The 16,263-nt window shown below is 36.4% G+C and overlaps 1 protein-coding gene across 1 annotated transcript in view; it reads left to right on the top strand.

Moving 5' to 3' along the window:
* Nucleotides 1–16,263, top strand: part of Culd (CUB and LDLa domain) — a 374,725-nt gene that overhangs the window by 148,350 nt on the left and 210,112 nt on the right. Inside the window, exon 7 of the mRNA XM_068226057.1 lies at nucleotides 12,414–12,567. Coding sequence (XP_068082158.1) covers nucleotides 12,414–12,567 — 154 coding nt within the window. The remainder of the gene's footprint in view (nucleotides 1–12,413; nucleotides 12,568–16,263) is intronic.

Genomic DNA, 16,263 nt, shown 5'->3' on the forward strand with positions numbered 1-16,263 from the left:
GATGAGAGTGGTGGTGGTGATTATTATTTCAAGAGGAAGTACAACTAGGCAACCATCCTCTATATATTAGTAATCGTAGAAAAGAAATGGAAGGGGGCCGACACTACGAAAAAATGAACGTATCGGCCTAAGTAAGACCAGGGCCACGAAGGGCGTGAGGATAAGACTCCCTAGGCCTCCATATGTAATACAGTCGGAGTCAGAAAAGAACAGCTGTTGACAGAGGTAGATGAGATTTTGATAGACGAAAATGAGGAGCCTGGCACAAATAAGCGGAAGCAATGCCAGAATTCACCTAAGGGCTCCGTGGATGCCTACCCAAGCTCAGAGCCCCATGGGACCCTTTTTAGTCGCCTCTTACATCAGGCAGGGGATGCCGTGAGTGTTATTCTACTGCCCCCAGCAACAAGGGGACAACTATGGTAAGAAAAGTTTGTACAATTGTTACCATGACATCAAATGAATGAGTTACCAATATCACAAAATTCACAAATATTAATTTAGTTACTTGGACATTGAATAGGTACCAGTACATACTTCTGTAGAGGAAGATGTGCATACAAACTGCAAATAAGAGAGGAGAGAGCATAATATATTTCAATCAATCAATCAATCAATCAATCAATCAATCAATCAATCAATCAATCAATCAATCAATCAATCAATCAATCAATCAATCAATCAATCCTGATCTGCTTTAGGGCAGTTGCCCAGGTGGCAGATTCCCTATCTGTTGTTTTCCTAGCCTTTTCCTAAATGATTTCAAAGAAACTGGAAATTTATTGAACATCTCCCTTGGTAAGTTATTCCAATCCCTAACTCCCCTTCCTATGAATGAATATTTGCCCCAGTTTGTCCTCTTGAATTCCAACTTTATCTTCATATTGTGATCTTTCCTACTTTTATAAACGCCACTCAAACTTATTCGTCTAGTAATGTCATTCCACACCATATCTCCGCTGACAGCTCGGAACATACCACTTATTACAAGTAACTATTCTCATTTTGGTTCCGTATTGAAGTTGACGTATGTCTCAAGTATTATTACAATATTATAAGTCCACCTGTTCAATACAATACAATATGATCCACTATTTCATATGGTCAAATATTTTTTTATACATAATACATAAAAGTCAAAGGTACATGTTTCACCATCCTTACGGGCATCATCAGCCTATATCAATCTTAAAAATGATACATATACTTATAAATTATAGGTTAAAATGTTGAAAAATGATTTCGTAAAACATTATACAATAACATCTAAAACAACGATAATGCACCAAAGTATGTTAAAAGAGAGTGAATTAACAGTTTTGAAGATTAAAACGTGATTAAACATGAAATTTTGAGAGTTTAAAACTAAAATGGATCCATATTTTTATAATATCATTAAGACTGTGATGGCCTTGAGTATAAACACAATCATCAAAGGGGGATGTTTCTTCAATTCCCAAGTTGAATCCAAGGTGGTAAAATCACTGTCAGTTATTTAAAACGGAAGTGTGAATGTAATAAACAAGTTACAATGTATATGGTATATGGTTGGAATATCTGAACGTCGAGAAGAAAATGGAACTTCTGTAGAGGCGTTGCTTATGATAAAACGTATGTCAAAGCTAGCGGAGTTCGGAAATTATGTGGTAGTCGAATAGATCTAAAAGATAGTCAAGTTGATGTTATAATTCCATTGAAACATTTGTTGGAAGAAATGTTCAGGATTTTTCGTACGGAGCGTATTAAGTACGTCAGGTTGTTACAGCACAATGCATCAACTTGACTATTGAAATTGAAATTGTTGAATTTGAAGTCTTCAACAATATTTAACCCACACACAGTGTTCTCCCTAGGACCTTTCACTGATCGCCTGGCTATCATAACCTAGATATCTGCTTGTTACATAATATTTCAAGTTACTTTACGTCATACTGACACAGATAAGTCTTATGGCGACCATGGGATAGGAAAGTGCTAGGGGTAGAAAGAAAGCGGCCATGGCCTTTAATTAAGGTACAGCCCCAGCATTTACCTGGTGTGCAAATGGGAATCCACGGAAACCATCTTCAGTGCTGCCGACAGTGGGGTTCGAACCCACTATTTCCTGAATACAAGCTTGCACCTGCGCGCTCCTAACTCACTCGGTTTATGTAATATTAATACATATTTCAGTCACTGAAAACCTACAACCTGTTTTCCAGTCATTGACCAGGTCTGGGATGGAATGAATGAGGCCCCAACTTGCTGCGAGGATAGGACTTGTGCTGGCTGCCGATGCCTGTCGTACTCCTCTGGGGCAATGATTAATGACCGACAGATGAAATGATAGTGGAGAGTGTTGCTGGAATGAAAGATGACAGGAAAAACCAGAGTATCCGGAGAAAAACCTTTCCCGTCTCCGCTTTGTCCAGCACAAATCTCACATGGGGGGACCGGGATTTGAACCACGAAACCCAGCGGTGAGAGGCCGGCGTGTTGCCACCTGAGCTACAGAGGCTACACATATTTCAGTCATTATGTGTTCCAAATTAAAATGTAAACACTGTAAAACTGTTTATTTAAATGAAAAATCTTCATTATTGTCAGCATAATTGCGCGAGTTACATCGGAGTTGAGCTTATCACGTAGTGTCGTGCACGAGCAGTGTCTGGATTAGCGTGGAATCTCATGCGAACACTCGATTCCGCGGGACGTAACAAACCCGTCTTGCTCTTCACATCAACCGAGTGATTATGAACGAGCACTAGAACACTAGAACTTCAAACTGCAGTACTTTGTTACGTCTTCGTGTTAAAACTAAAATAGTTCATTTTTTGTAGTTAATGTTTACCTGTCTAATATGATTTTTAGTAGCCTGAGGGGAATACTTGAAATTTTATCATATTTATTTTTACATAGTACTACTGGCTACTCATTCCTGGTATTTGTGGGACCCTGGTAGCAACACACTTGCCACAATTTCTAAGCCAGTTTTCTGCAAAGCACAAATGACATCCTTTATCAAAACTTTCAAGTTTCTCAGGGGGTAAAGTGGCTCTGCCGAAAAATTAAGCAACAGGTTGCTTCCATTTTCTGAGGAGACCTCTAACCACGAACACCAAGGCATGATCAGCAAATCTGTTGGTACGTACTAGGTGTCCATAGTCTTTGTACCCATCAATTTAATCCAAAGTCACATTGTAATGAAGTCTAGCAGACAAAGAAACTTTCTTTAAAAATGAGGGACCAAACTTTTTGATCACTAGCCTACTCACAGTTCTGACTCGAGATTCTAACACACTGAAGAAACCTGCACCAATGCCTGTAGGAAATGAAAAGGAATTAAGCATATTGGTAAGGGTTCAACAGTATCGCTATTGGCTGTAATAGTAGAAACAGCAATTCTACAAGTGGGAGTAACAGTGGTAGAAATAGCAGCTGTACCGGTGACAGGAGGAGTGGAGGCAGTGGGAGCAGCAGTAGCAGCAGCAGAACTCGTAGCAGCTGAAGGACCTGACCGAGGACCAGACTCATGTCGAGGCACATCTATATGGCAAAAAATCACTAAGTAAGATATGAATTTTTTCCCCTACTACAGTGAGTGCAGGGTATTGATTTTCAAATCTCATTACATCATCATTCATAAATATCTAAAGTTATTATGGTCCTCCTACAGTTCTTAAGGTAGGAATAACAGGAATAAAATTATACTGAGCACGTTGTCCATTCAAATTTGTTAAGCACTAGACTGTATTGAGGGATATTAAAGGACTGATTTTGCTCTGTTCATGTTTGGTTGAAATTAATGAAGAAAAACTTACTGTTATTGCAAATTTGATATTCACTGACTCCAAATGTAGATCCCTACATGCTGAGAGGAACATGGACAAAAATTTTAAAAAGGTACATTCAAATGTTCAGAATTTTAGCTACACTCTGCCTCTAAGAGATGTACAAATTTCAACTCACTAGGTAAGGCAAGACCAGGTATGACGGGCATTACAGTAACTTTCATTATGAGAAGCGAGGTTCAACCTCGTCTGCCACTGATGAATTTACCATAATTACCTCCAGAGAGCAATTTGAAATGAACCACAGAAAAATTTGATAGGTCACAATACTGTGAACATTAATAATATTAATAATGATAATAATTACTTACTTCTATCAGAGACAGTATCTTTGATAGAGTTCCTGGATAGCTGGAGCGGCGAAAATGTCTCCAACACATAGTGTGGTTCCTCAGCTGCTTTGAAGATAGCTGCCGCAACTTTCGCATTCCCACAATGTCCAGCCACTCTTTGCAAATATCACATCTAGGAACAGGGAAATGGTGAAATAAGATAAGATTCCCTGCTGCCGGAACTCTTCGCTATTGGTGTATATCCCACAAATTTGGTACTTTCCATGCATGGTCTGATGCATAAAAAGAAATAGAAGAAAATAATTAAGAGCACTGTCAACAGTTTATATTTTTACTGCTAAATTCAATACCATCAGAACAATAGTGACTTATCAGAAATAATATAATACTACATCAATAGAATTTAATAACTTAATTAAGAATTTATTTCAGCCAGAAAGCCATAACGTGGCATAAATAAGTATGATACACGTGTTATTGTTATTAATAACAACCACCATGAAAAAACTTTTAAAAAGATACTTTTAGGATCAGAAACAGCTGTCAATCATCAACTTAATAACTTATATAACATCCTGTGACCTAGTATCCTTTTAAGACAACACTGTTTAAAAATAGAATGAAATATCCCACAAAAAATGTTTTAAACAATAAACTAAATATAACATTGAGTAGGCTGAAGAGTTCAATCAATCAATCAATCAATCAATCAATCAATCAATCAATACTGATCTGCATTTAGGGCAGTTGTCCAGGTGGCAGATTCCCTGTCTGTTATTTTCCTTAGCCTTTTCCTAAATTATTTCAAAGAAATTGGAAAGTTATTGAACATCTCCCTTGGTAAGTTATTCCAATCCCTAACTTCCCTTCCTATAAATGAATATTTGCCCCAATTTGTCCTCTTGAATTCCAACTTTATCTTCATATTGTGATCTTTCCTACTTTTAAAGACGCCACTCAAAATTATTCGTCTACTAATGTCATTCCACGCCATCCCTCCGCTGACAGCTCAAACCATACCACTTAGTCGAGCAGCTCGTCTTCATTCTCCCAATTCTTCCCAGCTCAAACTTTGCAGCATTTTTTTAACGCTACTCTTTTGTCGGAAATCACCCAGAACAAATCGAGCTGCTTTTCTTTGGATTTTTTCCAGTTCTTGAATCAGGTAATCCTGGTGAGGGTCATATACACTGGAACCATACTCTAGTTGGGGTCTTACCAGAGACGTATATGCCTTCTCCTTCACATCCTTACTAAACCCCTAAACACCCTCATAACAATGTGCAGAGACCTGTACCCTTTATTTACAATCCCAATTATGTAATTACCCCAATGAAGATCTTTCCTTATATTAACACCTAGATACTGACAATGATTGCCAAAAGGAACCTTCACCCCATCAACGCAGTAATTAAAACTGAGAGGACTTTTCCTATTTGTGAAACTCACAACCTGACTTTTAACCCCGTTTATTAACATACCGTTGCCTGCTGTCCATCTCACAACATTATTGAGGTTACGTTGCAGTTGCTCACAATGTCGTAACTTATTTATTACTCTATACAGAATAACATCATCTGCAAAAAGCCACCACTATCATTATAGATTGCCTCTCAAATTTGAAACCCCACCGTCACTATGATAGGTCATACTTTCTAACTGATTCAACCTGCCAACCTGGTGGTTATTATTAAGGATATGACACACCTTCAATGAGAAAACTTTACAATCCAAATACACCGCTACTGACAGAAAACTGAAATACTAAATTGACTTCACTGTTCTACACACAAGAAATGTGTCCTAAACCTTTATGAAAATACTGCTATCCTTTTACTTACAAAACTAGGGTTAATCTACAACTTTCCCAGACAAAAAATAGTGAACAACACATGAAGTTAAATATGATTAAAAAGTGAGACACGAGATGTATACCACAATCTTCCCATCAACTCCGTAAATTCAAATCATTGAGGCCATAGAATGATCTACATCAAATAAACTTCATTTGAACATCAATGAGCAAGTTTTGAAGAACATACAGTTTTTGCGGGATACGATCCAAAGAATAAAATTCACAAAATCACTTCAGACTCTAACAGTTATCACGTGTGTCCTCTAGGCTGAACCATGGATCAAAAACTTGTGCACACGCAATACTGAACATGCGGCAACGCTCACCAAAGACAAAAGGGCTTACTAGCTATACCCTGTCCCAAAAATTGTGTACACACTGGGCTAAACCACAACCTGGATACATTCCACTCACTGGACCAAAAATACTACTTGAGACTTAAATCAGCTGATTCCCACTATGTTAACACAAATACCTATCATATTTTTGCTGAAAAATATTACACTACTCTCAGATATCTTAGCCTGAACTTCGTCAAAATATTCAGAACACCACAGAAATGATGACGAACATGGCACGTTACACAATGGGAAAATCTACAAAAAAATTTAATAACCATATCTCGCAAGGAAATGATACCTCTGAAATTCATGACATTATTATTATTATTATTATTATTATTATTATTATTATTATTATTATTATTATTATTATTATTATTATTATTATTATTAAATTCTCCACTTGAATTTTCTCTGGACACGATCTTGGAACACTCAAATGAACAAACTGTTGGGTGCTATAATACATGAATGCGACTCCCTCACTATGCTAATACATTATTTTACATGCACACATGTTCTCCGAATGCTAAGAAAATGAGGTCTACTTAATACAAAGTGCAAATGCAAACTCATGCCCTCATACAGAGGTGGTGCAACTCTTTTCAGGCACACCCCCTATGTAAGTGAGCTGCATGTACCATTTCAACCACATACCAGCCCTCCTGCCATTCTTAAATTTCTGGCAGTACCGGGAATCGAACCTGGGTCCCCAAGGACGGCAGCTAATAACACTAACCATTATGCTACAGAGGCGGACAATACAAAATGAAAATGGCATTACGCAGCCGCAAATAAAACAAACATAACATTACATTCTAACTTACAGTATATACATTTTACTAACCTTATGATGCAGTTCCTCACTTGGCTCTGCCTGCAGTCCCATTAGGATTTATTTCTGCATGTTCCCTTTTGAAAGGATATATTTAATATACTGATTCTCAGCTCCATCATTAAAAAAAACACAATTTTCCTTTCAATAACACTTTTTACAGATTACGTTCTTTTGACACAGGACAAAAAGAAACACTTCCTCAGACATATGGATTCGCGATAAATTCATTCACAGATTAATATTCCCGTTAGTCCATAACTGCACGTGTCTTACTCTCATCGCCCGTGATTTCAGACAGCTCCTATACGGTTATTCCCACTAGGTGTTTTCTTTCCAACTCCCCTTCTGTTCCCAATGAAAACAAATAATGTTACCATCTGAGATAAAATGTGTGTGCCTGCATGTTATAAACTTCACCTCCATAGTCTTGAATACTCTACACTGATCTAAGTTTAAAAATTTACCTTACATTATGAAGTTCACTTAGTTTGCAGATCAGAGTACTGATAATTAAAGTTATCGACTTCAATTGGGAAGGAAATGCGAACGACAGGAAGCATGACCAACAAATGGCAAATAAGTTAATATGGGAAGGACAGCTGATTCAGAAAGTAATGGAACCAACCAGAGGGAAAAATATCCTGGACGTGGTGCTGATAAAACCAGGTGAGCTTTATAGGGAAACTGAAGTAATAGATGGTATTAGTGATCATGAAGCTGTTTTTGTGGTAGTTAAAAATAAATGTGATAGAAAGGAAGGTTTTAAAAGTAGGACTATTAGGCAGTACCATATGGCTGATAAAGCTGGCATGAGGCAGTTTCTAAAAAGTAACTATGATCGGTGGAAAACGGTAAATAAAAATGTAAACAGACTCTGGGATGGATTTAAAGTAATTGTTGAGGAATGCGAAAACAGGTTTGTACCTTTAAGGGCGGTAAGGAATGGTAAAGACCCACCTTATTATAATAGAGAAATAAAGAGACTAAGAAGGAGGTGCGGACTGGAAAGAAATAGAGTTAGAAATGGCTGTGGAAGTAAGGAGAAATTGAAGGAACTTACTAGAAAATTGAATCTAGCAAAGAAGGCAGCTAAGGATAACATGATGGCAAGCATAATTGGCAGTCATACAAATTTTAGTGAAAAATGGAAGGGTATGTATAGGTATTTTAAGGCAGAAACAGGTTCCAAGAAGGACATTCCAGGAATAATTAATGAACAAGGGGAGTGTGTATGTGAGGATCTTCAAAAGGCAGAAGTATTCAGTCAGCAATATGTAAAGATTGTTGGTTACAAGGATAATGTCGAGATAGAGGAGGAGACTAAGGCCAAAGAAGTATTAAAATTTACATATAATAATAATGACATTTACAATAAGTTACAAAAGTTGAAAACTAGAAAAGCGGCAGGAATTGATCAGATTTCTGGGGATATACTAAAGACAATGGGTTGGGATATAGTACCATATCTGAAGTACTTATTTGATTATTGTTTGGTTGGAGGAGCTATACCAGATGAATGGAGAGTTACTATAGTAGCCCCTGTGTATAAAGGAAAGGGTGATAGACATAAAGCTGTAAATTACAGGCCAGTAAGTTTGACATGCATTGTATGTAAGCTTTGAAAAGGCATTCTTTCTGATTATATTAGACATGTTTGTGAAATTAATAACTGGTTCAATAGAAGGCAATTTGGTTTTAGGAAAGGTTATTCCACTGAAGTTCAACTTGTAGGATTCCAGCAAGATATATCTTTGAATATGGAGGTCAAATGGACTGTATCGCGATTGACCTGTCTAAAGCATTTGATAGGGTGGATCATGGGAGACTACTGGCAAAAATGAGTGCAATTGGACTAGACAAAAGAGTGACTGAATGGGTTGCTATATTTCTAGAAAATAGATCTCAGAGAATTAGAGTAGGTGAAGCTTTTTATCTGACCCTGTAATAATTAAGAGGGGAATTCCTCAAGGCAGTATTATCAGACCTTTATGTTTTCTTATATATATAAATGATATGAGTAAAGGAGTGGAATTGGAGGTAAGGCTTTTTGCGGATGATGTTATTCTCTATAGAGTGATAAATAAGTTACAAGATTGTGAGCAACTGCAACGTGACCTCGAAAATGTTGTGAGATTGACAGCAGGCAATGGTATGTTAATAAACGGGGTTAAAGGTCAGGTTGTGAGTTTCACAAATAGGAAAAGTCCTCTCAGTTTTAATTCCTGCGTTGATGGGGTGAAAGTTCCTTTTGGGGATTATTGTAAGTATCTAGGTGTTAATATAAGGAAAGATCTTCATTGGGGTAATCACATAAATATGATTGTAAATAAAGGGTACAGATCTCTGCACATGGTTATGAGGGTGTTTAGGGGTTGTAGTAAGGATGTAAAGGAGAGGGCATATAAGTCTCTGGTAAGACCCCAACTAGAGTATGGTTCCAGTGTATGGGACCCTCACCAGGATTACCTGATTCAGGAACTGGAAAAAATCCAAAGAAAAGCAGCTCAATTTGTTCTGGGTGATTTCCGACAAAAGAGTACCGTAGCGTTACAAAAATGTTGCAAAGTTTGGGTTGGGAAGAATTGAGAGAAAGAAGAAGAGCTGCTTGACTAAGTGGTATGTTACAAGTAATAAATCTCATTGTAGACCGTATTGGACATCAGATATGAACATTAGAACAAGAATAATAGTTAACACCACCTTTCCAATACCCAATACTTATCTATTGGAAAGGTGGTGTTAACTATTATTCTTGTTTTAATGTTCATAAGTGGTATGTTCCGAGCTGTCAACGGAGAGATGGCGTGGAATGACATTAGTAGACGAATAAGTTTGAATGGCATTTATAAAAGTAGAAAAGATCACAATATGAAGATAAAGTTGGAATTCAGGAGGACAAACTGGGGCAAATATTCATTTATAGGAAGGGGAGTTAGGGATTGGAATAACTTACCAAAAGAGACGTTCAATAAATTTCCAATTTCTTTGAAATCATTTAGGAAAAGGCTAGGAAAGCAACAGATAGGGAATCTGCCACCTGGGCGACTGCCCTAAATGCAGATCAGTATTGATTGATTACTACAATAATTACAGATTCACACTTTATAGTACTTCTCAAAATATCTAAGTCCGAATTCTGACATTGGTTGTCGTGTACTACTGTATGCTCATGAGACAGCTGCAGAAGCAATCCTTTGTTTCCACCCTTGCAAGCTTAAGTAACCTAGTGCCTTGGCGCCAAAGTTCCCACGCAATTCTGTGGTGACCAGGCTCCTTTTCTGAACCCATAAGATTTCTTCACATGAAATTAGCTGACCTTGCTTCAAAAATTGAGGCCATTGCACTGATGTTACGCATACATTTTTTCCTTCATAGGTTTTGGTGAAATCCCTTACACGTGGGTAGATCTATTTCTTCATCCAGAAGCTCACGAATTATGTTTCATACACGCACAGTGTCGCTAGCCTCGAAAACGCCTGGACTGCTATGTGTGGATCTTAATTTTACGCAGGTCTCATTCTTACTTGTTCTTATAACCCAGGAAAATCACTTTTAATTTGACTGTTATGCCGTTATAATTTGAACCCTAAAATCCTCTTATTTCTTCAAATTTTGCTGGAAATAATCCATCAGTAGCACCAACATTTCGGATTAGGTGTACATCGGCCTCCTTGGAGATAGCTTTTGTGGAATAAATGTTGTTACCTGTGGGATTGGATACTTAGTTTTTCTCACCTTTCCAAACAGTAAACACATTATCATGGAGGAAAACATGGTGAAATTGTTATGCCATTAACAGAACTCCAAATGATAACTCTGTACACATGTAGGAATTAGTTAATGATGTCAGAAGTCTCCCAGTTATTGTGCTCCTCTTTCTTTTTATATTTCTGAATGTACATTTCTAAATTTTCTAATCTTTGTAGTTCTACAGAAATAAAAATCTACTTTTAAAAAGGAAAGGTTGCTATGCTCGTTCACATAATACTTTGAATTAGAGTAATAAGTACTTCAAATTAGGTTATTAGCATGGTGGACGGCAAGCTGTATAAGGTCCCTGTTGAGCTAATTATAGGTTCTCAAAATATCAATTGAATTTCATCATCAGGTGTCGTGCATAGTTTCTCAAGTGTTTATTTAATGCTTAATTACATTTTTAAATATACAAAATAATGTTTAAACCTCCAAAGGAACCTTCACACTGAAATTTACCTACATTTCTATCGTCAAGTATACTTTCTTGAAATATGACGTATATTATAAAGTGGTTGAAATTGAAGTATTATGGTAAAGTTAAAAGACTTACTAAACTTCACTGTTTATGGCGGTATGATAACCTTCATTATATTTAAAAGCACTACAAAAACACAGTAAAGATACTTAAATACAGCACGTAAGGTATAAGCATTTTGCACTCTTAATCTGTAATTTGGCCTTAGTAGCTGCACTTTTAAATGAGTTCCACTTCTGTTTCAATAACAAGATGAGACTAAATAATATTATAACATATTTTTCCTTGAAATGTTTCTGGTATCATGTAAAGAGTTGTATCATATATATACTGCTGTATAACAGTATAAACAGTATGAATGCTTTGTTTCTAATATTTTTTTAAGTGCCAGGTAATGGAAATGCAAAAGATAAAGTTTTATGAGACTACATAATGTTATAACACATCTTTCCTTGAAATACTTCTGGTATAGTGTTCATAGTTGTATCATATATTTACAGTGGTATAACAGTATCAATTTTTTAAGTGTCAGGTATTGGAAATGTGAAAGATAAAGTTTTATAAAAATACACAGGTAAACACGACGACTGCTGTTTACAGACGTATATGACATGTTGCTCTTATAATTTTTCAATTTACTTCATATGACATATTGTCATACTCACATTTTTGGGCCATATATACTCTCCAGGTACACAGATTGTGTGAAAAAAATAAAATAATAAAAAATAAAAATAAATCCAGTGGGTTGAACCCTGCAGCCCTATAAAGACAACGGTTTTAATCTCAAATAATGCTTTCAATATTTATTTAGCAAATATTGCTTAAAATACTAGGAGAACATTATGAAAATAACATTTAATTTGATTAAAAGTTTTTTTGGTAACTATGGGAAGTAACTTTTTTTCTGAGTTTTAAAAGTGATATTTTGATTGGTATTTGATAAAAATGTTTACTTTTTAATATAGATTTATGGATTATATCTCTTCTGTTACTTTACTTGATGTATTTCTTTTCTATTTTAGTTCTACGACTCAAACGGACAGCGAATGGAAATTAGCAGTGGTTCAGTATTTCGTCCACCTGTAATTCTCACTACTGGACCTTCCCTTATGATTCGATTTTATGCAAATGGAGGAACAAATCTGGGCTACAAAGCAATCTACTCTTTTATTAATGGTAATTAAATCATACATTATGTACAATCAGGGGTAGAAAAAAATAGAAATAATTCAGTAGCCAGCCCCTTTTTATCAGGAGCCAGCACATTTTTTGCAAATAAACATTATAAAAACCACAGGATAAAGCTGCGTATTGTTTTTGAAATGTGTCCTTAGGTCGTTTAGTCTATCAGTTCATATAAGTATGGAATAGAAACAATTTATATTTTAAAAAATCTAACCCAAATAGTCACCAGTCGCCTTCAAGGTCAGAGTCTTTTGAAATTATACTACATGTGCCTGTTTGATTTCCCACCAAAACACCAACGATCAATACATTTTGTTGCATCAAAGTCCTTTATAGACAGTCCATTGAAAGTTATCATCATGAGGTCACTTTAAGTTTTTCACGGCAAGCTTGGTTCGCAGTTTGTGTTTAAGAATATTAATTTTGCTGAACCCTCGCTCACATGATGAGGTCAATACAGGAATTGTTGCCACTATACTGAGGAGCTTTCCTAAAATCGGAAATCGTCCTTTCACAGTTCGTGATTTTTCAAGTAGATCACTCAGTGGAAGACTTTTCCCGACTACTTTGAACTCGTACCACTCGTTCAGTACGTCTTCTACGTTGTTCTCCTCAATTTGAAGGTGTTTTGAGAAATGAGTTGCAAGAAGCTGTATTTCACTGATGCAATAATTTTCCTATTGTTTTCCTGATGGCCAGGAATATGTGTCAAAAACACCATTGACACTTTGAATATCTTCATTTTGAAGAAATGTGTCTTTCAGAAAGTTAATCCTGCTTGCCAAATATGTTACTTGTCGCTCATGAAATTCTTACCCGACACACCTGATAACTGTATTCCACTGAAAACTCCTGAAAGTGTTGTAGCAGAAACAAACTTTTCTTTCATTGGGCCCTTGGTGTTCTGAAGTTGCTGCAATGAATTAATTGCATTATTTACATTCACTCTTATCTGACGTAAAAGTCAGATCATGCCTCTGAAATACAAGTGTGAAAGTCTTTTGAATATACTCAGATAATCATACAAGAAGTGAATTGTGATGACAAATTTGAAGTCCTTGATCTTCTTTAGAAGACCTTCAGCCGTGATTCCTTCTTCACCTTTACCTTCAGAAATATTCTCCAAATGCACCACTAGGCATTCCCAGTCTTTGACAACTGCATGCAAAGCATTTAATTTGCTTGCTACCCACCTAACTTGGTGTAAGTACTGCAATTTAGATATTTCACATTCCAGCAACTCCGAAATTTTCTTCAGTTCGCGAAGTCGTTTTGGCGAATGTCAATAAAACTTACATAGTTTCCCGAGTGTAGAATCAATTTCATCAATGATTTTAAGTTTCACATTTTTCAGTGAGTGAAGAACGGTGAGTTGGAGTTGATGTGCAACACAGTGAATGTTTACCAAGTTCTCAATTTTTTCAGATATTTTTGTTACCAAACCATTACGAACACCAGTCATACATGGTGCTCCATCAGTCCCTATACCTATTAGTTTTGTACCTGTGAAGAGTTCTCCAAGCCTTAACTGAAGCAATTCTGTTTCTAGAGCTTCCATATAGCCATCACTTGTTGCATCCTCCAGTGACAAAATAGAAGGAAATGTCTCCTTTACTTTATTTTCTTTTAAAAAGCGAATATAAGGTATGAGCTCCTCATTATCAGATTTATCTGTTGATCCGTGAAGTAAGATACTGACATATGAACTTTCCTTAATTTTGCATACCAAATCTTCACGAAGATCTGAGGCAATGTATGAAATAAATTATCTGCATTTTTACTTCTTACTTCTCTGGATCAGTAACATTCAACTTGCTCAACAATGCAACCTAACCTTCAAAATCAGCGTAGGGTCTGTTATTTTTTGCAATATGGTAAGATGCCATGAACAATGCATACATATGCTGTAACATATTAGCATGCATTTTCTTTATGCACTTAGCTAAAGGTGCACATTTGGGATTTTTCTTGAAACTTTCAGCCTCCTGACACTTCGAGTGAGGGTAGGATTTTTGTGTTTTTTACAATTTTCCAGTTTAAATGGTCCTGAAAATCCAGATACAACTTCAGAATTTTGATCGGCAATACTAGGAAATTTACTGCACAGTCCACACTTCGCAATTCCTTCTTCATAGCGCAGCCACAGCAGTAATTCAAGCTACAATTGCTGACATTTCCGTTTGCCTGACAGTTGAAATTTCAGCGTATTTTTAATGTTTGACTTATCATTGATTTGAACACCATAAATTTCACACTGGTCATTGTCGTCCTGAACACTACACTCAGCACTTCCATCAAGTGTTTTCTCACATTCACTCACTTTTTGTTACGAAGAAATCTGAAAGAGTACACTGTTTTTTACTCGCATCAGTCAATTTGTGCGGATTTGTTTGTTTCATTCGGCCAATTTTCTGAAGCATAACACAGAAACGTTAAACACGTAATACACTACAATAAAACACCAGCGTTAAATGGCTTTCGAGTTTGCAGGCTTTGATGTCTGACGCAACGCTGCCAGTTTTTCACCACCCCGCACAGGAATGAAAACAACCGCATTTCTAAAGTGCAAACCGTTCAGTACAAAGATGCTGTAATTAAATTAAAAGTACAAATAATGTTCAGTGAAAATACAAGAATTGATAAACTGTCATTCTGTACATTTTAAATGCAAAGAATGAATTCCATGGGAATTTATCAGCACTGCTTCGGTGGCAATAGTTTAGGAACGGCTAGTCATTTTTGTTCTAGCACCTGACTTTCAGGGGCTGTCATTGGCTAAAATCACGCATTATCGTCGTGGCAGGACATTTACACACACCCTCCCTCTACTTGACCTTTTCAAATCTAAGGCTTTTCACTTTCCTCGAGCTCAGAGTATCGCGGAGTATTGTGAACATAATTATAGGCTCAGGCTCACAATGCCACTGTGTGTTCAGTTTATAATCAGTTCTAATGCTACTTTGTACACATGCATTATTTCTCTAACATCCTATACAGAAAATAAGTGTTTAATATTATTATAAAAGACATACATCTACTTACAAATATTCACATTATCATATCGTTATGATGGAAGCCCATATAATATTGTAGATGCAGAAGTTACATGTAAATATCGCTGCTTTACTTGAATGTTTCATCTTAAAATGACGATTCAATTTTCTATAATTAAAGCATGTAGAACACATGTTGAGTACACCAAGTTATTCATGACTACTTTAGAATTAAATCATACGCTAGCTTCATTAATAATTTCACTCAAGAATTCTCAAAAATGAAGTCCTCGTTTTAACAAACTTCATCTGACTACCGTAAGCTACATATTGAGAGAAAACATATTTTTGTGCGGGATCTTAGGGAAAGCATACACTACAAGAAAGGAAATAAAGTCAAGTCTGTCTATAATTAAGGGATGTACCGGTAGAACATACTGGGCACACGTAGTTATTCATGACTTTTTTATAATTCAGTAATACAGTAAATTAATTATTTCATTCCCAGATTCTCAAAGAATCAAAGATGAGCGGAAGTTGTGACGACATGATGCGTTCGGCTCTACAAGCCGAGTAACAACGAATATAGCCGATGACGGCTCCTAAGTGTCAGTCACTAGACGGAAGTTGGCTAGTCACGGGAATGAAGGCGGTATGTGGTGTTTGTGGGATTATTTAACGTACTAGTTCTCTG

This window comes from Anabrus simplex, chromosome 2 (genome assembly GCF_040414725.1).
Source record: "Anabrus simplex isolate iqAnaSimp1 chromosome 2, ASM4041472v1, whole genome shotgun sequence".
NCBI lineage: Eukaryota > Metazoa > Arthropoda > Insecta > Orthoptera > Tettigoniidae > Anabrus > Anabrus simplex.